This window comes from Euwallacea similis, chromosome 37 (genome assembly GCF_039881205.1).
Source record: "Euwallacea similis isolate ESF13 chromosome 37, ESF131.1, whole genome shotgun sequence".
NCBI classification, from domain to species: Eukaryota; Metazoa; Arthropoda; class Insecta; order Coleoptera; family Curculionidae; genus Euwallacea; species Euwallacea similis.
The window spans coordinates 14,484-40,116 of record NC_089645.1 but is presented as its reverse complement, the minus strand read 5'-3'; the positions used below and the strand labels follow the sequence as shown (position 1 = coordinate 40,116).

Here is a 25,633-nt window from a genome sequence, read left to right as displayed (position 1 = left end):
GGCGTGGCGCCATCTGGGAGCGTGGGTTATAAATTTTTTCTTTGTGTATACTTGTAGATTTCTTTTTTGTGTTCTTTTACAGATTTCTGTTTCGTGTGCATTTGTAGATTTCTTTTTTATAGGAATTTTCTGTTCATCGTGCATAACAATAATGACATTTTTCAGTAATTGTGCTGTGAGAGTTTTTCGTTTGTTCATATTAATTGAAATGTGAAAATGAACTTAAAAGTGTGCGTTTGAACGGAAAATGTGGAATTTAAACTTGAAAAGCAAAAAACAAAAGTGGTGTCATCTTAGTCGATCGATAGAATGTCTGTGGAATTAGGAACTAGGAGGTAAGAAAGAAAAGAAATCCATTGCCGAAGGAGTTTTCAATAATTCTCCATTTCCAATACCTATTCTAATATCTAATACCTATTCTAATACTTACAGACCATACAAACTATTAATAAATATCCCTTTTTTCTAATGCAATCAAAACTTAATTTTGGTACCGTCCTAAAGAAGTTTTTTCATAAAGATCATTGTTTTGCCTCAAGTTGTACTTGTCATTGGAGGTTATCTCCTGTGAGTTGCAAGATTAGTGGGATTCCAATACTTTTGTGTTTAATTAATGATATTTTGAATATTACATTCTTCGTAGAAAGATACGTACTATAGCTGCCTGTCTCTTCTTTTCAGGACGAGGACTGCAGCCAAAGATATGAAATTGTGGTTCTACAATGAATGCAGCGAAAAAGATTGTACCATATCTAGGAAAGTGCAAGTTGCCTGCTAGTGGAAGTATTCCTGACAGCAACAGAAAAAGGTAGGAATTTAAAATTTTTATGGTTTTAGATTTGAACAAGAGTTACTATGCAAGGGATGAAAATAATTGTTATCAAAGAAATAATTTATTTTCAAAATTGTATGAATATTACAACAGCGAGTTAATTTGAAAACGCCCCACTTTTGATATTTCTGGGATTATAGAAAATGTGTTAATATACAAAAATAAGTGGATTTTATTTTCAAGAGGGATGTTTTTCTTTGGGATTTTTTTATTAAATTGGAAGTACTTTTTAGTAGGGGTGAAAAAAACCACTAAGATTTAAAATGGGTAGCAAAGTTGAGTGATACCTAATTTGAAAGGTTTTTTTAGGAAAAATAATGTTTAAAGTATAAAGAAGCTTCATTATTAATGGTATCGAAGAAAAATTAGTTATTAAGATGTTAATTATTCTAAAGGGCGTTTATTATTTGTCAAATAAGAATAAAGTGAATTGTTTTTACACTTTGATATTTCTAGAAGCTTACACTTGAATTTGCTTGCATGCAGTGGTAAGTTTACTTAAGCTTTGTTGTGAATTATCATATGGACGTCACTTTAAATTTGTTTTTTTCCTTTTTTATAGTAAGACCTTAAAAGTGAATAGAATAATTACTTTTAAGAACGTTTCATACCAATATAGGTTCATAAACGTTTTGTTTTAAAGATATCGGGTGTGGAAAATTTTAGGAGAAATTTTAATTATTTTTCATAACTTTTTTAAAATAAATTTACCTAAGAACTATTAACGTTTTGTCGTAATTATTATTTAAGTGTTATGGGTCAGGAATATGTAGTAATTTAAGATAGAAAATGAACTATATATTATTTTTAAGGATATTCGGTAGGTATTAATATTTAATTTTTTAGATGATTTTAATATGTATATAAGATAAGAACACATAGTGCTAAGGTAATAATGATTTTTATCACGATACAGGAGTTATGTGTATAAAATAGAATTGTAAATTTGGAATTGTTTGATGCGTACGTTATGTGAAATAATCGTGTCAAGACAATGGGTATTCATAGCAGGACCAATTAGGATTAAATGGTGGATGCGAAAGAAGAGATTTTTTATGTGTAGCGTCATCTGGGAACCTGGGTTGCAAGTTTCGTCTTTGTGCGATTTTACAGAATTCTTTTTGGTGTCTCTTTGCAGATTTCTTCTTCGTGTGTGCTTGTAGATTTCTTGTTTGTGGTAATTTTCTGTACATCGTGCATGACAATAATGACATTTTTCAGTAATTGTATCCTGAGAGTTTTTTTATTTATATTAAGTGAAATGTAGAAATTAACTTAAAAGCGTGCGTTAAATGAAAATGTGGAATTTAAAATTGAAAAGCAAAATACAAAAGTGGTGTCATCTCAGTCGATCGACAGAACATCTGTAGAATTAGGAACTAGGAGGTAAAAAAGAAAAGAAACCCATTGTCGAAGGAGTGTACAGTAATTGTTCACTTTTAATAACTATTCTAGTACTCACAGATTAAATAAATTTGTCTTTTTTCTAACGCAATGAAAACTTATTTATGGTAGCGTCTTAAAGCAGCTTTTTGATAACGATCATATTGTTTTGACTCACCTTGTACTTGTAATTGAAAGTTATCTAGTGTGAGTTGCAAGATTGGTGAGATTCCAATACTTTTGTGTTAAATTAATGATATTGAATATTAGATTCATTGTGGAAACGTAGGTACTATAGCTGTCTGTCTCTTCCTTTCAGCACAAGAATTGCAGCTAAAAGATGTGAAATTGTAGTTCTACTTTGAATGCAGCGAAAAAGATTGTACCATATCTAGGAAAGTGCAAGTTGCCTGGTGGTGGAAGTATTCCTGACAGCGACAGAAAAAGGTAGGAATTTAAAATTTTTATAGTGTTAGATGTGAATGAGAGTCACCATGCAATTGATGAAAATAATCCTTATCAAAGAAATAATTTATATTCAAAATTAATTGAATAAATATTACAACAGTGAGTTAATTTGAAAAAAACCACTTTTGATATTTCTGGGATGATAGAAAATGTGTTAATATACAAAAATAAATGGATTTTATTTTCAAGAGGGATGTTTTTTTGGATTTTTTAAATTAAATTGGAAGTACTTTTTAGTAGGGGTGGAAAAAACCACTAAGATTTAAATTGGGAATTTGAAATGGGTAGCAAGGTTGAGTGATATCTAATTTGAAAGGTTTTTTGGGAAAAATGATAATTGTTAAATAAGAATAAAGTGAATTATTTTTAAAGTTTGATATTTATAGAAGCTTTTACTTGAATTCTTTGCATTTAGTTATAATTTTTCCAGGTAAGTTCACTTAAGGCTTGTTGTGAATTATTATATAGATGTCACATTTAATTTATTTTTTTACTTTTTTGTAGTAAGACTTTAAAAGTGAGTAGAATAATTACTTTTAAGAACCTTTCATGCCAATATAGGTTCATAAACGTTTTGTTTTAAAGATATTGGGTGTGGAAAATGTTAGAAGAAATTTTAATTATTTTTCTTAACTTTCTTAAAATAAATTTACCTATGAAATATTAACGTTTTATCGTAATTATTATTTGAGTGTTATGGATCAGGAATATGTAGTAATTTAAGATAGAAAATAGACTACATATTATTTTTAAGGAGATTCCGTAGGTATTAATATTTAATTTTTTAGATGATTTTAATATGTATATAAGATAAGAACACATAGTGCAAAGGTACTAATGATTTTTATCACGATACAGGAGTTATGTGTATAAAATAGAATTGTAAATTTAGAATTGCTTAATGCACATGTTATGTGAAATAATTGCGTTAAGACAATGGGTATTCATAGCAGAACCAATTAGGATTAAATGGTGGATGCGAGAGAAGAGATTTTTATGTGTGGCGCCATCTGGGAGTCTGCGTTGTAAGTTTCTTCTTTTTGTGGTTTTGCAGATTTCTTTTTGGTGTGTTTTTGCAGATTTCTTCTTCGTGTAAACTTGTAGATTTCTTGTTTGTGGTAATTTTCTGCACATCGTGCATGACAATAATGACATTTTTTTATAATTGTACTGTAAGAGTTTTTCGTTTGTTTATTTATATCGAAATGTGGAAATTAACAAATTAACTTAAAAGCGTGCGTTTGAAAAGAAAATGTGGAATTTAAAATTGAAAAGCACAACAATAAAAGTGGTGTCATCTTAGTCGATCCATAGAATATCCGTGGAATTAGAAATTAAGAGGTAAGAAAGAAAAGAAACTCATTGTCAAAGGAGTTTTTAGTAATTGTCAACTTTCAATAACTATTGTAGTATTCGCAGATTAGATAAATTTGACTTTTTTCTAACGCAAGGAAAACTTATTTTGGGTACCGCCTTAAAGCAGCTTTTTGATAAAGATCATACTGTTATGATTCAACTTGTACTTGTAATTTGAGGTTGTCTAGTGTTGAGTTGCAAGATTGGTGAGATCCCAATATTCTTGTGTTTAACTAAAGCTATTGAATATTATATTCTTCGTGTAAAACGTATGTACTATAGTTGCCTCTCTTTTCTTTTCAGGACAAGAACCGCAGCAAAAGGATGTGAAATTGTGTGTGCGTGTGTGTGTCCACTCGAAATGCAGTGAAATGATTGTATCATCTCAGAAAGTGGAAACTGTTTGCTGGTGGAAGTATTGCTGATGGCGACAGAAAAAGGTAGGAATTTAAAATTTTTATGGTGTTAGATTTGAAGGAGAGTTACTATGCAACGAAAGAAAATAATTGTTATCAAAGAAGTAATTTATATCGAAAAGAATTGAACGAGTATTACAACAGTATATTAATTTGGAAACGAACCACTTGATATTTCTGGGATTATAGAAAAGGTGTTAATATACAAAAATAAGAGGATTTTATTTCCAAGGGGGACTTTCTTTTGGGGTTTGGTATTAAATTGCAAATACTTTCTAGTAGGGATGGGAACAATCACTAAGATTTTAAATAGGTTGAGTGATATCTAATTTTTTTATTTATTTTTTTTCGTTTTATTGAAAGGTTTTGGGAAAAAATTATGTTCAAGCCGTAAGGAAGTTTCATTATTAAATGTTTTGGGAAAAATGATGTTTAAACTGTAAAGAAACTTCATTACTAAATGTTTTGGGAAAATATGATGTTTTGTCATTAATGGTATGGAAGAAAAATTGTTTATTAAGATATCAATTATTCTAAAGGGCCTTTATTATTTGTTGAATAAGAATAAAGTGAATTGTTTTTAAACTTTGGTATTTATCGAAGCTTTTACTTGAATTTGCTTGCAAGTAGTTATAATTTTTGCAGGTAAGTTTGCTTAAGGTTTTTGTGATTTATCATACAGCTTTTACTTTGATTTGTTCTTTTGCTTTTTTGTAGCAGGACTTTAAGAGTACATAGAATAATTACTTGGAAGAACATTTCATACCAACATAGGCTCGTAAACGTTTGGTTTTGAAGATATCGGGTGTGGAAAATTTTAGAACAATGAGGTTATTTTCATAACGTTCTTAAATTAAAATTACCTATGTACTATTAAAGTTTTGTTACAAAAAGGTGGGCCAGTGTATTTAGTATTTCATGGTGTGTTTTATTATTGCAAGTTCTAAAATTGAAGGAATTCTAACCTAGATGAAGATTCGCGGTTTTTTTTGCGACGTTGCCAGTTCCTCCCTTTTCTCCCAAAACGAAAATGAATGATTTAATTTTCATTTGATCTTTGAATTTCACGGTGAAATAGCACATTTAACAAATTAATTGCTCAGGGAAATTATTTATCATCATATTTTAAATAGGAAAAACCATCCCCGAGGTGTTTCGGGCAATAAACGTGTTAAAAAACACCTAAGAAACAGATGATGTATCAATTATTACTATTAGGTCATGAGTATTTGCATTTATTCGATTTAAATGGTTGTTTTAATAATTATTATGAAAATTTGGAAACAAAAACACGTGTAGTAAAGGATACAGAGGAAGGAATAGTAATAATTGATACATGATTGATTTATTAGTGGTTTTTTTAACACATTTACGGCCCGAAACACCTCTGGGGGAATTTGTCGAATGTGCTATTTCACCGTGAATTTGGGGAAGGTGTGAAAGTGATTTTGAGAGAAAAAGGGGGAATTGGGAAATTTTTGCAGGGGAAACTGGGGATTTTGATCCGGGTTAGAATTTCTTAAAATTTTAGGATTTCTTGCACAAGCCGGCAACACTGTACGGCACCGGGCCCAAAGAGGGCCCGGACAAAGTGACGGACGCGACGCAAAGTTACGTGGAGGCGATTGGCCTCCAGGTAACTTGGCGAGGAGTCGGCCAGTTTGGCCGACCCCTCTTTGGGGGTCTTCAACCTCGTTTTTCGGATTCGGCAGAACGACAACGTCGACATATCGGAGTCATCCCCTTAGAGAACGGGGGAACGCGGGAATTATTCATGGGGCCAGCATGAATAAGGCCTTTGTTCCCGGCGCTCTCCGAAAAGATGGCGGCGACATGCGCCGCTGCCGTTAACTGGTCTCGAATCCCGAGTAGATGAAGACGATAGGAATCGGCAAAAGCGCGAATGTCTATACGCTTGTTTCTTTGGAAGCGGTGGGTTTTTCGCGTGGCTCCATCTTTTAAGGGTTCGGAAAGGTAGTTAAAATGGTAAAAGACGAGAATGGGATAACCTCGTGGATCGTCAAGAGTGTCTGGAAAAAGTAAATGAAGATGGAAAATTTTGGAAGTTAATTATTAAAAAATAAAAGAATTGATTATCTACTGGATTCAAGATTAGAAGATTGCGATCTACAAATTTACAAAGTAAGAAGAAAGTAAAGAAATACTGGATTTTTCCATAAAATTTACTCTAACAGTGGAATTTGAAATGGTACCGTGGATGGGGAAATATTACAACAAAGAGGTAAATTAAAGATCTAAAAGCATACATTTCCAGGAAGCAAACGGAGGGACGTATTAAAAAAGGGAACACAGAAAGAATGGGTCTGGAACAAGTACCTTTTTGGTTAGGTTTACGAGTACGAGATTAGTAGTGAGGATTTTCAAGAGAAAACCTAAAAGGATGGACCGAACGTCTAACCTACACATTAGGAAGAAAGAAGGTCGGTTGCTCCTCAGATTTGATATAAATAAGATTAAACCATTAAGATTATAGAGGATTTCCTCGACAGATCAACAATGACCAAGGAGCCAGAGGTAGACACACTTAACTTTATCCAAAATTTGTAAGGAAAGTTGGATTATTGCTCATATTCATCGATAGGAAAGACACATTTTTGAGTGGAGGACCGAAAAGAATCTAGGTTAAGAGCAAAAAGATACCAAGGTAGTACATTGTAGCTTTATCGAAGAATAGTGCTTTATTTATTTCTTCTTAGCGAAAAGGATATGATTTATAAGGGAAGGAAAGAGGGTGGTTACTTGGATACATGGAATTTTGAAAGACAAAAATAGGAAATTACAAGAACAGCAAAAGTGAAAATGATCGAATAAGCTGACTGGGGCCGAGCAAAGGGAAAAAGAAAGGCAGCCAAAGTATTTTTTCATCAGGAAGGAGATATCGAGATTTGGAGGATTGCAAGTAAGTGGATTATTAGGAGAATGCTTTTTGTCTTAAGAGGAATAGGAATTTCTTAGTTATTTTGATGCATCAGAAGGACATTTGATTAATTTAAAAGGAATTGTGTGAAAAATTGTACCATAACTTATGGATTATTTTGGAATTGAATATTTGAGAAAATAGAGTATTTAATTGGAGCACCGTACTACCGGAAAGGGTAATTTTATTTTGAATTTGTATGTGAGTATAGTAGGTAGGGTGTTTTATGGATATTTGGAAAATTCACCATTATAAGTATTATTTGTCTTATTGGAAATAATTTATTTAAAAGGTAAGAGACAACAGAAGGTATTACACATTGAAGATTAAAATTGATTTATGTAGAAATGGTGAAAATATATTGTTACATTAGTAGATATTGTAGGAAATTAAATTGTGATTATTATTTAAGTGTTATAGGTAAGGAGGATGTAGTAATTTAAGATAGAAAATAGACTATGTGTTTAGTTTTTTAAGGAGACAAAATAGATACATTTCTGTAGCTATTGATATTTAATTTTTTAGACGATTTTAATATTTATATAAGATAAGAAAATATGGTGCAAAGGTATTAGCAATTTTTGTCAAGATACAGGAATTACGTGTATAAAATAGAATTATAAATTTGAAATTGTAGATGTATATGCTATGTGAAGTAATTTTGTTAAGATGTTAGGTATTCATAGTAAGTAAAAGTAGGGATATAGTACAGGATTTCTCAGGGTATTTTTCTTTTGAGGGAGGTAAAAGATACGGAGGGGAGGTAGGTGGAAAAATGTACGAGAAACATGCATATAGAATGTAAAACTTTAAAGAAACACTGGGTAGGATAGCAATTAGGAGTAAACGGTGGATGCGAAAGAAGATGAGAGATTTAAACACAAAAATAGGACTTTATTTGTTATATGGAGGGATAATATAAAGACATGTAAGAAGAACGGGAGGGAATGCAAATAGCTGCATAAAAGAATGGAGAAATTTGTTAGTAGATTATTTGTTAACAGCAAAGATTATTCCTCCTGGATTTCGAGGATAAGACTAAGAAAGAACATTTATTTCAGAAGGAACAAATGAGCATGCATATTAAAATTAACGATATTAATAAAGGTATTAGGTAACTTATGGAAAACTTGTTTAGAACGATAGAATAAGGGAAGTTATATTATTTTTTTAATTATATTTTATTAGTGTTAGTATGTAGTCATTGTCAACTAGGAGCTTCCTAAAATTGTAGAGGAACTTTAGGGCTTAGAAAAGCCAATGGGACGATTTTTCTCGGAAGATCTTTGAAAAAACACTGGTTTTTAAGGATAACTTGGGGATTCTGGGACAAAATGGTGAACGAGATATATTCACTGGAACCGTGAAGTTAGGAAAAGTAATTACAGGAAAAAACCGAAATTGTGAGGTCTAAGTGGAATTAGGGACGACGAATTTGGAAGGTTTAGCGATTTGGTGTTTTTGGAAATTTCTAAGCAGCTCAGGAAGGGCTGAAAAAAGACTTGGAAGAAAAAGCATTGGACAAGTCAAGTGAGAAGTAGAGATTGCACGGGGGTACAGTATTCATTGGAGAAGATATAAGAGAGAAGGTGGAAAACAAGATTGGTTTATTTTGAGAAGGGTTTGAACAAGTGGAATCGTGTGTAAAATAAAGGGATGAATTTGGACGATATGGCAAATGAGGTTTTCTTAAGAAAATATTAAAAGGAAGATGGATTATAGAACGTCATAGATTTGAAAGATTTTTAAAGAAATTATTTTAATTGTTTCTAAATTAACATTATGTATGATAATTTTTTATAGTGTTGTTTACGTATAAGTAGGATATTTATTAGTTTTAACTTTTGTAATTGTAAACTAAGGTAAAAGAGATAATAGGATGCTCCACATAATTTGCACACAAGTGGGCCAAGTGTGCAAATTATTGGGATAACATTAAACTGGCACCAACAGGTACTATCACGGTTCTAAAGGATTTATTAGAACTGGGAATTTGCTAGTCTGCTTTTTCGTATTTTTACTACATTTTATGATTGATTAATATTTTATATTTTGTTTCCTACAGTAGTAGATTCTTTATGTAGTGTACATACTGTGCTGGTGAGATATAATTTGTATTATTTCAGAATTTTATTAGTGCTTTAGTCTTGTGTGAAATAGACTGTTAGGACGTAGGTTCTATTTTAATTGTACAGGGTATAGGGAAATAACTTTGTCAAATTTAACCGACGATCGAGAACATTATTTGGAACGAAGAGTTCTTTTGAACAGGAAAGAGAAACGTTTGTAAATTGACGAATTATTATTTAGAATTAGAAAATTAGAATGGCTAACCCGAACTAACCAGGATTAAAATAGGAAGTAGGAAGGTAGCAAAGTTATTTCCCTAACACTGTATATTATACTGTATATTTACGGCGGGTGCGTGTAATCCTCGGCGAGTTGTGGGATTGACGAAGCTAGAAACGTAACGTTGCTTTTGTATTTAATGAGAAAGTAAAGCAAATAGGGAAATTACCGTGATATTTGAGGAGATTTAATTTTTGGACGTCGTCGTAAAGAAGGGAACTATTAAACTGAGTCATTTAAAATGGCCATTCGAAGTTGAATCATTAGTAGAGTCAGCTGTGGAATTTTACACGAGAGAAATAGAAGATGAAAAGTAGGTCGCAGCGGGATCGTACGAATTTGAACGACAGGGCAGAGTGAGGTTATATTGCTTTATTTATTACTACTTTTAACTTTGAAGATTTCGATTAAACATTTAAGCTATTTTTTAAGAAAAGAGGTCGAATTGTTTAAAAAATGAACAATAATTGTCGAAAATGTCGTCCATTCACTTGAACGTACAAGTTTACCAGAACTTTGATACTTTTGAAGACAGTGTCGAAATTTCTGTGGTGATAATTGGTCACTGCCCAAATTCGTGCTTTGAGACTTTGATTACGTGTACTTACGGGGTAAAAGTGTTATTTTATAAAACTGGGAACAAGAAGCAACCCAGAGGTGTGATGTGCGGGGGCCAAGGTGGGTAGATATGCTTAGTGCACGAACTTATTAAACGATCGATTGAATTCTGGAAGGTAAACTAAGGTTATAAGAGCTGTGGTTATATTATGTTGAACATAATCGTGTGGTAATTTGTCTAAAATGTGAAGCAGCCTTTTGATAAAGATGTGATTGTTTTGAGTCAACCGGTACTTGTACTATGAGGTTATTTAATGTGAGTTGCAAAGATGAGATGCAAAGATTCCAACGTTTTGGTGTTTAACTAAGGATATTGAATATTATATTTTTCGGGGAAACGTATGTACTATAGCTGCCTCTCTTTTTTTTCAGGACAAGAACTGCAGCCAAAGGATGTGAAATTGTGTGTGTGTGTCTGTGTCTGTGTTCATCCCAAATGCAGTGAAATGATTGTGCCATCTCCGAAAGTGGAAGCTGTTTGCTGGTGGAAGTATTGCTGACGGCGACAGAAAAAGGTAGGAATTTAAAATTTTTATGCTGCTAGATTTGAGGGAGTGTTACTATGCAAAGGAAGAATATAATTGTTATCAAAGAAAAAATTTATATTGAAAACGAATCGAAATAGTATTACAACAGTGAGTTAATTTGAGAACGAATCACATTTGATATTTCTGGGATTATAGAAAAAGTGTAAATATACAAAAATAAGGGGATTTTATTTTCAAGGGGGACATTCTTTTGGAGTTTTTTTTATTAAATTGCAAGTACTTTCTAGTACGAAGGGAAAGAACCAGTAAGAATAAAATTGAGAATTTTAAATAGGTAGCAAGATTGAGTGATACCTAATTTGAAAGGTTTTTGTTTTTAAATTTTTTTGGTTTTCTGGAAAGGTTTTGGGAAAATTGAAGTTTAAGCTGTAAAGAAGTTTCGTTAAGAAAGGTTTTTGGAAAAAATGATGTTTAAACCTTAAAGAATCTTCGTTACTAAATGTTTTGGGAAAAAGGATGTTTCCTTATTAAAGGTATCAAAGAAAAATTGTTTATTAAGAGGTTAATTATTCCAAAGGGTCTTTATTATTTGTCGAATAAGAATAAAGTGAATTGTTTTTAAACTTTGATATTTATCGAAGCTTTTACTTGAATTTGCTTGCATGCAGTTATAATTTTTGCAGGTAAGTTTGCTTAAGGTTTTTGTGATTTATGAAACAGCTTTTACCTCGATTTGTTCTTTTGCTTTTTTGTAGTAAGACTTTAAGAGTACATAGAATAATTACTTGGAAGAACATTTCAAACCAACATAGGCTCCTAAACGTTTTGTTTTGAAGATATCGGGTGTGGAAAATTTTAGAACAATGAGGTTATTTTCATAACGTTCTTAAATTAAAATGACCTATGTACTATTAACGTTTTGTTACAAAAAGGTGGGCCAGTGTATTTAGTATTTCATGGTGTGTTTTATTATTGCAAGTTCTAAAATTGAAGGAATTCTAACCTAGATGAAGATTCGCGGTTTTTTTTGCAACGTTGCCAGTTCCTCCCTTTTCTCCGAAAACGAAAATGGATTATTTAATTTTCATTTTATCTTTGAATTTGACGGTTAAATAACACATTTAACAAATTGATTGCTCAGGGAATCATCCTATTTTAAATAGGAAAAACCATCCCCGAGGTGTTTCGGGCAGTAAACGTATTAAAAAACACCTAAGAAACCGAAGATGTATCAATTATTACTATTAGGTCATGAGTATTTGCATTTATTCGATTTAAATGGTTGTTTTAATAATTATTATGAAAATTTGGAAACAAAAACACGTGTAGTAAAGGATACCGAGGAAGGAATGGTAATAATTGATACATGATTGATTTATTAGTGGTTTTTTAACACATTGACATGACTGCCCGAAACAACTCGGGGGTGATTTTGTCTAATTGAGATATGATGATGAGTGAATTCCCGGTTTGGGGAAGGTGTGAAAGTGATTTTGAGAGAAAAAGGGGGAATTGGGAAATTTTTGCAGGGGAAACTGGGGATTTTGATCCGGGTTAGAATTTCTTAAAATTTTAGGATTTCTTGCACAAGCCGGCAACACTGTACGGCACCGGGCCCAAAGAGGGCCCGGACAAAGTGACGGACGCGACGCAAAGTTACGTGGAGGCGATTGGCCTCCAGGTAACTTGGCGAGGAGTCGGCCAGTTTGGCCGACCCCTCTTTGGGGGTCTTCAACCTCGTTTTTCGGATTCGGCAGAACGACAACGTCGACATATCGGAGTCATCCCCGTAGAGAACGGGGGAACGCGGGAATTATTCATGGGGCCAGCATGAATAAGGCCTTTGTTCCCGGCGCTCTCCGAAAAGATGGCGGCGACATGCGCCGCTGCCGTTAACTGGTCTCGAATCCCGAGTAGATGAAGACGGTGGGAATCGGCAAAAGCGCGAATGTCTATACACTTGTTTCTTTGGAAGCGGTGGGTTTTTCGCGTGGCTCCATCTTTTAAGGGTTCGGAAAGGTAGTTAAAACGGTAAAAGACGAGAATGGGATAACCTCTCAGATCATCACGAGTATTCGGAAAAAGTAAATAAAGATGTAAAATTTTGGACGTTAATTTATTAAAAAATAAAAGAATTGATTATCTACGGGATTCAAGATTAGAAGATTGGGATCCACAAATTTACAAAGTAAGAAGAAAGTAAAGAAATACTGGATTTTTCCATAAAATTTACTCTAACAGTGGAATTTGAAATGGTACCGTGGATGGGAAAATATTACAACAAAAAGGTAAATCAAGGACTTAAAAGCATACATTTCCAGAAAGCAAACAGAGGGAGTTATTAAAAAACAGAACACAGAAAGAAATGGTCTGGAACAAGTACCTTTTTGGTTAGGTTTACGAGCAGGAGATTAGTAGTGAGGGTCCTCAAAGGAAAACCTAAGAGGATAGATGGAAAGTTTAACCTAGATATTAGAAAGAAAGAAGGTGGGTTGCTCCACTGATTTGATATAAATAAGATACACCATTAAGATTATAGTGGATTTCCTCGACAGATCAACAATGACGAAGGAGCCAGAGGTAGACACACTTAACTTTATCCAAAATTTGTAAGGAAAGTTGGATTATTGCTCATATTCATCGATAGGAAAGACACATTTTTGGGTGGAGGACCGAAAAGAATCTAGGTTAAGAGCAAAAAGATACCAAGGTAGTACTTTGTAGCTTTATCGAAGAATAGTGCTTTATTTATTTCTTCTTAGCGAAAAGGATATGATTTATAAGGGAAGGAAAGAGAGTCGTTACTTGGATACATGGAAATTTGAAAGACAAAAATTGGAAATTACAAGAACAGCAAAAGTGAAAATGATCGAAAAAGCTGACTGGGGCCGAGTAAGGAGAAAAAGAAAGGCAGCCAAAGTATTTTTTCACAAGGAAGGAGATACCGAAATTTGGAGGATTGCAAGTAAGTGGATTATTAGGAGACCGCTTTTTGTCTTAAGAGGAATAGGAATTTCCCAGTTATTTTGATGCATCAGAAGGAAATTTGATTAATTTAAAAGGAATTGTGTGAAAAAGTGTACCATAAGTTATGGATTATTTTGGAATTGAATATTTGAGAAAATAGAGTTTTTAGTTGGAGCACCGTACTACCGCAAAGGGTAATTTTATTTTGAATTTGTATGTCAGTAAAGTAGGTAGGGTGCTTCATGGATATTTGGAAAATTCACCATTATAAGTATTATTTGACATAATTTGTTTAAAAGGTGAGATAACAGGTGTTATTATAAATTGAAAATTAGAATTTATTTGTATACACATAGTAAAAGTATATTATTTTTGAATTAGTAAATATTGTAGGAATTGTGAATTACATTATGATTATTATTTAAGTGTTAAGGATAAAGATGTAGTAATTTAGGATAGAAAATAAATTTGTTATATTATTTTTTAAGGGGAAAAACTAGATACATTTTTGTAAGTATTGATATTTAATTTTTTAGAAGATTTGAATATTTATATAAGATAGGAAATGATAGTGGTAAGGTACTAATAATTTTAGTGAGGATATAGAAATTATGTGTATAAACTCGAATTGTAAATTTGAAATTGTAGATGTATATGCTAAGTGAAGTAATTGTATTAAAATATTAGGTATTCATAGTAAGTAAAGGTAGGGATATAGGACTGGATTTCTTAGGGTATTTTTCTTTTGAGGGAGTGGAAAAATGTACGAGAAACATGCAAACAGAACGTAAAACTTCAAAGAAACTGGATAGGATAGCAATTAGGTGTGAAGGGTGGATGCGAAAGAAGAGTAGGGATTTAAACATAAGAATAGGACTTTATTTATTATATGGAAGGATAATACGAGCATTTGTAAGAAAAATGGGAATGAATGAGAAAGAATGTATATTAGAAAAGTAGAATTTGCCATCAGATCATTTATGTATTTATAGTTCATAAGAAAGTAAAGATTATTACTTTTGAATTGTAACAGTAGAGGTGAGGAAGAACTTATGTATATTTGAGAGGTAAATAAGAGGAGCTTTTAGAAGGAACAAATGAACACGTACATTAAAATTAGAGATAATTTATGGAAAACCTATTTGGAATGATAGAATAAGGGAAGTTATTATTTTATTAGTATTAGTAAGCAGTCGTTGTCAATTAGGAGTTTTTTCAAATTTGAGAAGAAATTTGTAGGATTTAGAAAAGCCATTTGGGGAATTTTTCCTGGAAGATCTTTGGAAAAACACTGTTTTTTCAGGATAACTTGGGGATTCTTGGACAAAATGGTGAACAGGATTTATTGACTGAAATTGTGGAGTCAGGAAAATTGACTATGGGAAAAAACCGAGATTGTGGAGTCCTAAAAGGGGTCTAATTGGAACTAGGGATGATTAATTTAGAGGATTTAGGGATTCGGATTCGGTGCTTTTAAAAATTTGTAAGAAGTTCAGGAAGGAAGGGAAATGGTCAGTGGAGATAAGATTTTTTCTGAAAGAAGAGAAGTGGAAAAGACTTGGAGGAAAAAGCATTAGGCAAGTGAAGCGAGAAGTAGAGATTGCAGTAGTCATTGTATAAGAGAAAAGACAATTAACAAGATTGGTTTATTTCGAGGAGAGTGGGGAAAGTGATAGGATGAATTTGAACGATATGTGGAGAAAGAGGTCTTCTTAAGAAGACATTAAAAGGAAGATGGATTATAGAACATTAGAGATTTTAAGGATTTTTAAAGAAATGGTCTTAATTATTTCTAAATTAGAATACTATTTAGGGATAAGTAGGATATTTATTAGTTTTTAACTTTTGTAATTGTAAACTAAGGTAAAAGAGATAATAGGATGCTCCACATAATTAGCACACAAGTGGGTCAAGTGTGCAAATTATTGGGGTAACATTAAACTGGCACTAGCAGGTATTTTCACGGTTCTAAAGGGTTTTTTAGAACTGGGAAAGTTGCGACGGTAGAGACAAAAAGAGGTGGCGAATTTGCTAGTTTATGTTTCTATGCTTTTTCTATATATTTCGTTTTGAAGAAACACGGAAAAGTATTTTATATTTGTGCGTTTTACAAATTATTTTTAAATGGAAGAATTTTTTCACGAGTGCTTTGGTCTTTCGTTAGAGAGATTATTATTTTATTATCAGATATATTTGTCATTTTATTTTAATTATACATCGTGTCGGGGAAATAACTTCGGAATGGGAAAGGAAGAAGATTCGTAAACGTAACTATTTTCATTTCTTTGGAAAAAGAGAGACACATTTAAAGAATTGGCAATGTGTCTTTTAGTTTGTTTAATTTGGATACTTTTTTAGAACAGGAGAAATCAAAGTAGGAAAGTTATTTCCCTAACACTCCGTACAATTAGGATAAGTGGGTGTCATCGTTAGTTACTTGTGAAGGACGACGAAATTAATATTAAATTGCAACATTGCTTTTATAAGCAAGGAGACGAAGAAGTAACGAAAAGAAAGAGGACGGGATGATTCCCGCGCATTTTCGGAAGTTATCGTACCGAGGGAACCATCAGAACCGACATCTGCACCGAAAATTGACGTTCGAAGTTTGCACGAGAGAAACGGAAGACGAAAAGTAGGTCGCGAGGAACGCATCGCGTAGCTCGACCATTTTCTGTCAAAAAGAACTTTTTGACAGAGCGGAGAGAGGTTACGTCGCCATATTTACTTTGTATTTCGAAGACGTTAAGGCGTATGACTAATTTTTAACAAAATTAGTCTAATCGTTCGACAAATGAACAATAATTGTAGAAAATGTCGTCCATTCACTTGAACGTACAAATTTACCAGAACTCCGATACTTTCGAAGACATCGCGGAGAACCGGTGGGGTGATAACTGCACACTGCTCAAATTCGTCCTTTGAGACTTTGATTAGGTGTGCTTACGGTGTAAAAGTGTTATTTTATAAAACTGGGAACAAGAAGCAACTCACCCAGGGGTGTCAGGTGGGTAAATATGTTCGGTACAGGAACTTATTAAAGGAATGACTACATTCTCGAAGACAAACTAAGGTTATTCGAGCTGTGGATGAAGGAATTTGTCTAACAAATAAAGCAGCTTTTTGATAAAGATGTGATAGTTTTGAGTCAACCGGTACTCATATTCTGAGGTCATGTAGTGAGATTTGCCACGATGAAATGTAAAGATTTCAAAGTTCTCATGTTTAAGGATATTGAATATTAAATTCTTCGTGGAAAGTATGTGCTAAAGTAGCCTCTCTTTTCCTTTCAGGACAAGAACTGCAGCCAAAGGATGTGAAATTGTGTGTGTGTGTGTCTACCTCGAATGCAGCGATAAAGATGGTGTGATCTGGGAAAGTGCAAGGTGTCCAGTAAAGAAAGTTTTCCGAAGGCAACAGAAAAGGTAGGAATTTAAAATTTTTATTGTGTCAGATTTGAGGGTTAAGCAGTTGAAGAAAATAATATTGAAAAGAATTGGAAAGAGTATTCTAACAGGGTGTTAATTTGAAAACGAACCATCTCTGATATTTCTAGGGTTATAGGAAAAGTGTAAATATACAAAAATAAGTGGATTTTATTTTCAAGGGGGATTTTGTTTTGGGGTTTTGTATTAAATTGCAAGTACTTTTTGGTAGGGGTGGGAAGAATCACTAAGATTTTAAATAGGTGAAGTGATACCTAATTTTTTAAAGAATTTTTTGTCTTTTTATTAAAAGTTTTGGGGAAAAATGATATTTAAACAGTAAAGAAGCTTCGTTACTAAATGTTTTAGGAAAATTGATGTTTAAACAGTAAAGAAGTTTCGTTAAGAAAGGTTTTTGGGAAAAATGATATCTAAAGAGTAAAGAAGCTTCGTTACTAAATGTTTTGGGAAAAAGATGTTTTCTTATTAAGGGTATCCAAGAAAAATTGTTTATTAAGATGTTAATTATTCCAAAGGGCCTTTATTATTTGTGGAATAAGAATAAAGTGAATTGTTTTTAAAGTTTGATATTTATCGAAGCTTTCACTCGAATTTGCTTGCATGCAGTTATAATTTTTGCAGGTAAGTTTGCTTAAGGTTTTTGTGATTTATGATACAGCTTTTACCTCGATTTGTTTTTTTGCTTTTTTGTAGCAGGACTTTAAGAGTACATAGAATAATTACTTGGAAGAACATTTCAAACCAACATAGGCTCGTAAACGTTTTGTTTTGAAGATATCGGGTGTGGAAAATTTTAGAACAATGAGGTTATTTTTATTTATAACGTTCTTAAATTAAAATGACCTATGTACTATTAAAGTTTTGTTACAAAAAAGTGGGCCACAGTATTTAGCTTAGTATTGCATGGATGTGTTTTTATTATTGCAAGTTCTAAAATTGAAGGAATTCTAACCTAGATGAGGATTCGCGGTTTTTTTTGCGACGTTGCCAGTTCCTCCCTTTTCTCCCAAAACGAAAATGAACGATTTAATTTTCATTTGATCTTTGAATTTCACGGTTAAATAGCACATTTAACAAATTCATTGCTCAGGGAAATTATTTATCATTCTATTTTAAATAGGAAAAACCATCCCCGATGTGTTTCGGGCAGTAAACGTGTTAAAAAACACCTAATAAACCGAAGATGTATCAATTGTTACTATTGGGTCATGAATATTTGTATTTACTCGATTTAAATAGATCTTTTGACAATTATTATGAAAATTTCGAAACAGAAACAAGTGTAGTAAAGGATACCGATGAAGGAACGGTAATAATTGATACACGATCGATTTATTAGTTTATATAGGTTTTTTAACACATTTACTGCCCGAAACACCTCTGGGGTGGTTTTGTCTAATTGAGATATGATCGAATGTGCTATTTCACCGTGAATTTGGGGATGGTTTAAAAAACATGATTGAGAGAAAAGGGGGGAATTGGGAACTGTTGGCAGAGGAAACTGGGGATTTCGATCCGGGTTAGAATTTCTTAAAATTTTAGGATTTCTTGCACAAGCCGGCAACACTGTACGACACCGGGCCCAAAGAGGGCCCGGCAAAGTGACAGACGCGACGCAAAGTTACGTGGAGGCGATTGGCCTCCAGGTAACCTGGCGAGGAGTCGGCCACTTTGGACCGACCCCTCTTTGGGGGTCTTCACCCTCGTTTTTCGGATTCGGCAGAACGACACCGTCGAGAACACATCGGAGCCATCCCCTAGAAAGCGGGGGAACGCGGGAATCTTTCATGGGGCCAGCATGAAAGATGCCTTAGTTCCCGGCACTTTCCGATAAGATGGCGGCGACATGCGTCGTTGCCGTTAACTGGTCTCGAATCCCGAGTAGATGAAGACGAAGGGAATCGTGAAAATCGCGAATGTCTATACGCTCGTTTCTTTGGAAGCGGTGGGTTTTTCGCGTGGCTCCATCTTTTAAGGGTTCGGAAAGGAAGTTAAAACGGTAAAAGACGAGAACGGGATAACCTCTCGGATCGTCACGAGTATTCCGAAAAAGTAAATAAAGAAGTAAAATTTTGGACGTTAATTTATTAAAAAATAAAAGAATCGATGATCTACGGGATTCGAGATGAGAAGATTGGGATCCAGAAATTTACAGAGTAAGAAAAAGTAAAGAAATACCGGAATTTTGGATAATATTTACTGGAACAGTGGAATTCGAAATGGAAACGTGGATGGGGAAATATTACAAAGAAAGAGGTAAATTAAAGACCTAAAAGCAAACATTTACAGGAAGCAAACGGAGGGGCTCACGGAAAAACAGAACACAGAAAGAAAGGGTCTGGAGCAAATACCTTTTAGGTTAGGTTTACGAGCACCAGATTAGTAGTGAGGTTCTTCAACAGAAAACCCAGCAGGAAGGATCGAACATTTAACCTACAAATTAGGAAGAAAGAAGGTGGGTTGCCCCACAGATTTGACATAAAAAGATTGAAACATTAAGATCATAGTGGATTTCCTCGACTGATCACCAATGACGGAGGGGCCAGAGATATAGACAAGGAACTTTACCAAAAACTTGTATCGAAAGTTGGATTATTGCTCACATTCAAGGATAGGAAAGATAGATTTTTCACCGGAGTAGTCGGATTCAAAAGAACTTAAGTTAAGGGCAAAAAGATAGCAAGGTAGTACTTTGTAGTTTTATCGAAGGACAGTGGTTTATTTATTTCCTCTTAGCAAAAAGAATAAGATTTATAAGGGAAGGAAAGAGGAAGCTCACCAGATGGATACATGGAACTTTGGCAAGAGAGAAGTAGGAAATTACGAGAACAGCAAAAGTGAAAATGATCGAAGAAGCTGACTGGGGCCCAGGAAAGGGAAAAAGAAAAGGGCCAAAGTATTTTTTCAGAAGGGAGGAGATTGTGAGATTTGGAGGATTGCAAGTAAGTGTACTATTACGAGATTGCTTTTTTGTCTTAAGAAGAATAGGACTTTGCTAGTAGTTAATAAGTAATTTGTGGGTTTAGTTTTGAAAGTGAATTAAGAATTTCTTAGTTTCTAGTTATTTTGATGTATCAGAAAGATATTTGATTAATTTAAAAAGGACATGTGTGAAAAATTGTACCATAACTAATGGATTGACTTGTGGAATTGTAATTTGAGAAAGTAGAGTATTTAATTGGGGCACCATATTACTGTAAAGGGTGATTTTATTTGGAATTTGTAACTTAGCACAGTAGATAGGGTGTTTTATTGATATTTGGAAATGTAAGGTGAAAGATTCACCATTATAAGTATTATTTGAAATAATTGAGGATTAGATTTTATTTAGATACACATAGGGAAAGCATATTATTTTTAAATTAGTAGATATTGTAGGAATTGTGAATTACATTGTGATTATTATTTAAGTGTTAGGGATAAAGATGTAGTACTTTAGAATAGAAAGTAAATGGATGTATTATTTTTTATAGGAAAAACTAGGTACATGATTTGTAATTGTTTAGATGATTTGAATATTTATATCAGATAGGAAAGCTTAGTGTAAAGGTACTGATGATTTTTGTGAAGGTACAGGAATTATGTATTTGAAATTGTCGATGCATATGTTAGGTGAAGTAATTCGGTTAAGACATTAGGGGTATTCATAGTAAGTTTAAGTAGGTAGGGACATAGGAAAGGACTTTTTAGGCAATTTTTCTTTTGAGGGAGGGAATGTAGGTGGAAAAATGTAACAGAAACATGCACATAGAATGTAAAACTGCAAAACTTGAGAGAAATTGGAAAAGATAGGAATTAGAAGTAAATGGTGGGTGCGAAAGAAGAGGAGGGATTTAAACATAAGAATAGGACATTATTTATTATATGGAAGGATAACTTGAGCATATGTAAGAAAAGTGGGAAGGAATGTATATTGGAAAAGTAGAATTTGCCAGTAGGTCATTTGTAGTTAATAAGAAAGTAAAGATTATTTCTTGTGAATTTTAAGGATAAGAGTAAGAAAGTACATGTATTTCAGAGGGAAGTAATTAGAGCTTTTAGAAGGAACATGTAAATTAAAATTAGTGATATTTATAAGGGTATTAGGTAACTTGTGAGAAATATGTTTGTAAGGATAGAATAAGGGAAGTTGCATTATTATATTTTATTAGTGTTAGTATGTAGTCATTAGATATGTGTCAGCTAGGAGCTTCCTAAAATTGTAGAGGAACTTTAGGGCGTAGAAAAGCCATTTGAGGAATTTTTCCCGGAGGATATTTGGAAAAAGTCTGTTTTTAAGGATAACTTGGGGATCCTTGGACAAAATGGTGAACGAAATTTATTCACCGAAATTGTGAGGTCTTAGAAAGGATGTAACTGGAATTAAGGAAGACGAACTTGGGAGATTTAGCGAAGGGGAAAATTTGAAAGAGGCTTAGCAAGGGCCGGAACTGGTGAACGGAGATAAGATTTATTCTGAAAGATGAGGAAAACTGGAAAAAGACTTGGAAGAAAAAAGCATTTCCAGCAGTGGACAAGTCAAGTGAGAAGTAGAGATTGGAGCACTGTGGTGCAGTATTCATTGGAGAAGAGAAGAGATAAGAAAAAAGGTGGAAAATATGATTGGTTTATTTTGAGTATAGTGGGCAAAGTGATAGGATGAATTTAAACGATATAGCGAATAAGGTCTTCTTAAGAAAGTATTGAATGGAAGATGAATTTGAACGATTTTTAAATTAAGATATTATGTATATAGGATAATTTTTGTGAATGTAATATTAATAGAGAATAAGAAGGACGGAGGAGGGTAGGCTGAAGGGGCCTTTTTAGGACGCCCCACATAATTTGCACACAAGTGGGCCACGTGTGCAAATTATGGGGGTAAAATTAAACTGGCACTACTAGTAGGTACTTTTACGGTTCTAAAGGATTTATTAGAACTGGGAAAGTTAAGAAAAAGAGGTAGAGAATTTGCTCGTATGCTTTTTCAAGTTTGTACTACATTTTAAGAGTGATTAGTATTTTATATTGCGATTCCTATAGTAGTAGATTCTTTGTGTAGTTCACGTACTGTGTGGGTGAGATATAACTTGTATTATTTTAGAAATTTATTAGTGCTTTAGTCTTGTGTGAAATAGACTATTAGGACGTAGGTTCTATGTGAATTGTACAGGGTATAGGGAAATAACTTTGTCAAATTTAACCGACGATCGAGAACTTTATTTGGAAAGAAGAGAAAGGGAAAGAGAAAAGTTTGTAAATTGACGAATTATTATTTAGAATTAGAAAATTAGAAAGGCTAACCGGAACTAACCACGATTAAAATAGGAAGTAGAAAAGTAGCAAAGTTATTTCCCCAACACTGTACATTTACTGTAGGTGTATAATTCTTGGCGGGTTTCGATTGACGAATTTTAGGTTAGCATTAGCAGTCAGCCGTGGTAATTTACACGAGAGAAATAGAAGATGAGAAGTAAGTCGCAATTCGATCATGCGATTTGGAATGACAGAGTGGAGTGAGGTTATATTAATTTATTTATTACTATTTTTAAGTTTGAAGATTTCGATTGAAAATTTAGACAATTTTTTAAGAAAAGCGGTCTAATTGTTTAAAACATTGATAATAATTGTGGAAAATGCGGTCCACTAATTTGAAAGTTGAAGTTTACCAGAACTTTGATACTTTTGAAGACATTGTCGAGAACTTGTGTGGGGTGATAATTGCACACTGCCCCAATTCGTTTCTTGGGGCTTTGATTACGTGTGTCGATTGTCTCGGAAGTAATTTTTGAAAACTGGGGACAAGAAGTAACCCATTGGTGTAAATTGGAATTGGTCGAAGGATTCCAGATAACATTCTCGAAGATGAACTGAGGTTATACGAGTCATGGCTCCATCACCTGGGACATAACCCCATCGTACTTTGTCAGGGTGTGCGGATGAAGGTATTTGTGGAACAAGTAAAGGTGCCTTTGGAAGTATTTGAGGATTATTTGTATTTTAGATTTGCATAGTTTGAGAATTTGCACATTCCGAGCTATGAAAGTAGGTATTATGACTGAGGAGTGTTGGGAATGATGGATTCAGAAGATTATTATGTGTATTATGTGGTGTCTCATTGAACTAGGTGCAATGAATTGTCATTGTTTCAGATTCCGAAGGATGAAGTACTCGGAACACTTGCATTTGGTGATAGGTGCCAGGAGATAAGTCGAGGGGACAATGTCTTCAAGAAAGCATTGGAGGTTTGAAGCTCCTTAATTAATTTTGTGAGAAAACAGATGAAATGCATACAGTAACTGAGAAAGGAAAAGGGAGAAATGGAAGGATCCAATGGTAGGTAAGTGATGAAAGTAAGAAGTAGTGATAGGTAGAGGGATTTGAGAAGAAGAGTATTTTGTGAGTAACTGGGGTAACCCAAAATAAGGGAACGAAAAGTGAATTGTACTTTTTCCTCTAAATTTGAGAGTCGAGTAGATGTGTAATTGGTACTCGAGCAGTACAGTTTGTGATATTGTGTGGTTCTTTAGCATTGCTCATGGCTCGTGTAAGTAGAAATGGTGGATTCTTTTGAATTGTAAAAGGGGTTAAGGGATAAATAAATGGAAAGATTTGAAACTACATTGAAGGGTACTAGTTTCTTAATGAATTTTTGAGAGAAACATATGAATTTAGTAAAAGTGCAACGAAACTTTTCGTTCCTAGATAGGAAATGAGTGTATTTTCGATAAAAGATGAAATTTAAAATTGAGACAACTAATTTTCTATGGTTTATGTATTATTTAACTGATTTTTGATAACATTTCTGTTTGTATTCTACTAACTGGATATTATATTTATTAAATTTGTGACTCTTTTTGTATTACTTTTGATGAGTCGAAAGAGTACTTGTCGAGGTGATACATTAGAGTGGTGGTAAATTTAGTAATTTTTTGTGTATGTATTATTTTTTAAGAAGCTTTTAGAACTAAAAGAAGGGTGTTTCTTCTGACTGCAACTAATAAAAGCAGAATTGAAGGATTTTGTGTGAGATTATTTCTAAACCTGTTACCCGACGAATAGGAAAGTGGCTTTTTGGGATTGGGGAGAGGATTGGGTTTACACTGTTTTTCTTATTTTAGGGAAAAGTAGTAATTTTTTATAGGTATTGTCTATATTTTTGGAAACATTCCCCGCAGTATTATGACTGATTTAGAGCTTGTATTTTGTATATTTAGTATTTACTGATTGGATATTATTGGTTTTTCTATGAATGAAGAAGAGATACATGGTCTGCATTATATGTATTATATTGAGAGATGAGTAAAGTGTGAATAAAGACATGTACTCTTATTTATTTATAATTAGAGGATAGTTTAGATATTTAAAAAAAAGTGACACATTAAAGGGTGGTATATATTGATTATTAAATTGGATTTTGAGGGTCAGGGTGCACTGTGGAAATTTGGGGATGTAGGGAAGACAGAGAAACTAAAGTAATTTGTATTTTTCTGATTTGACTGTCTTTTGAGAAATTGAATAACTTTGAATTTTGAAGTAAAGGGGAGATTATTCTTTGACTTAAAGTGTGTAGTAGATTTAGGGGGACATTTCCAGTGTGATTTTGAATTTTTTAGATTTTCACGGGTGTTAGTATTAATTTGTAATTATTTAGATAGAACTATTGAGATAATTTTTGTATTTCTTTATTGCTGAGATGATGTATTACTTATTTGTCTGTCTGATACTGCGGGGAATTAGATTAGATGATTTGGAAAGTATTTTTAAAAAAAGGGACATTCTTAGGGAAGATGAGATTTGGGAGGGGGAACTGCGGATTTTAGAAAAAAGGGAATAGAAGAAGATGGGGGATTAAGGGACATTATGGAGGGAAATTGGGGGTTTTATTAATAAAAGGGGCTGAGGGATAAGGGACAGGAGTATTTGGATACTATAAAAAAAGGATGAGGGACAGGAGTACGGGAACATTAAAAAAAAAGGGATGAGGGACAGGAGTATGGGAACATTTTAGAAAAGGGATGAGGGATGGGAGTACACGGAATAAGGATGAAGGATAAGAGTGTACTAAGAGGGGATGGAAGGAATAGAGGATGAAAAGAAGGGATTAAGAGAGAGGATAAAGGGGGGACTAGAAAGGGATGAGAGATAAGGTGAGTATTATGAAGGAGCAGAGAGGATTGGCAGGATAGGAGAAGAAGAAGACGACGACGATGCTGAAGCAGAAAAGGGGGACTAGAGAGGATATAGATTTTAAGAAGGAGGGGGAATGGGGACTTTTATGAGGGATGAAGGAAGGGGGGCATTAAAGGAAAGGGAAGGAAGGCTAGAAGGTGAGTATTTTAGAAGGGATGAAGGATAAGAAGAGCTTGGGAAAAGGGAGGATAAGAGAGGGA

The 25,633-nt window shown here is 33.5% G+C and overlaps 1 protein-coding gene across 14 annotated transcripts; it reads left to right on the top strand.

Annotated features, from left to right (window-relative positions):
- Positions 1-187: 187 nt before the first annotated feature.
- LOC136418805 (uncharacterized) lies at positions 188-24,244 on the top strand. 14 transcript variants are annotated; one of them, XR_010752952.1, is made up of 13 exons: positions 188-335; positions 682-808; positions 2,535-2,662; positions 4,343-4,479; positions 6,731-6,896; positions 6,950-7,120; positions 7,173-7,375; positions 10,733-10,875; positions 17,109-17,240; positions 19,551-19,716; positions 19,769-19,945; positions 19,998-20,203; positions 23,393-24,244. XR_010752952.1 is itself a non-coding variant. In XM_066405020.1 (3 exons), the coding sequence occupies exons 1-2, from the start codon at positions 10,219-10,221 to the stop codon at positions 10,858-10,860; spliced, it is 330 nt and encodes a 109-aa protein (XP_066261117.1). In that variant the 5' UTR covers positions 10,110-10,218; the 3' UTR covers positions 10,861-10,875; positions 23,393-24,244. The 14 variants fall into 14 exon arrangements, 1 of the variants encoding a protein (XP_066261117.1); XR_010752953.1 differs by lacking the exons at positions 188-335; positions 682-808 and adding an exon at positions 2,076-2,218; XR_010752955.1 differs by lacking the exons at positions 188-335; positions 682-808; positions 2,535-2,662 and adding an exon at positions 3,864-4,024.
- The last annotated feature ends 1,389 nt before the right edge of the window (positions 24,245-25,633 follow it).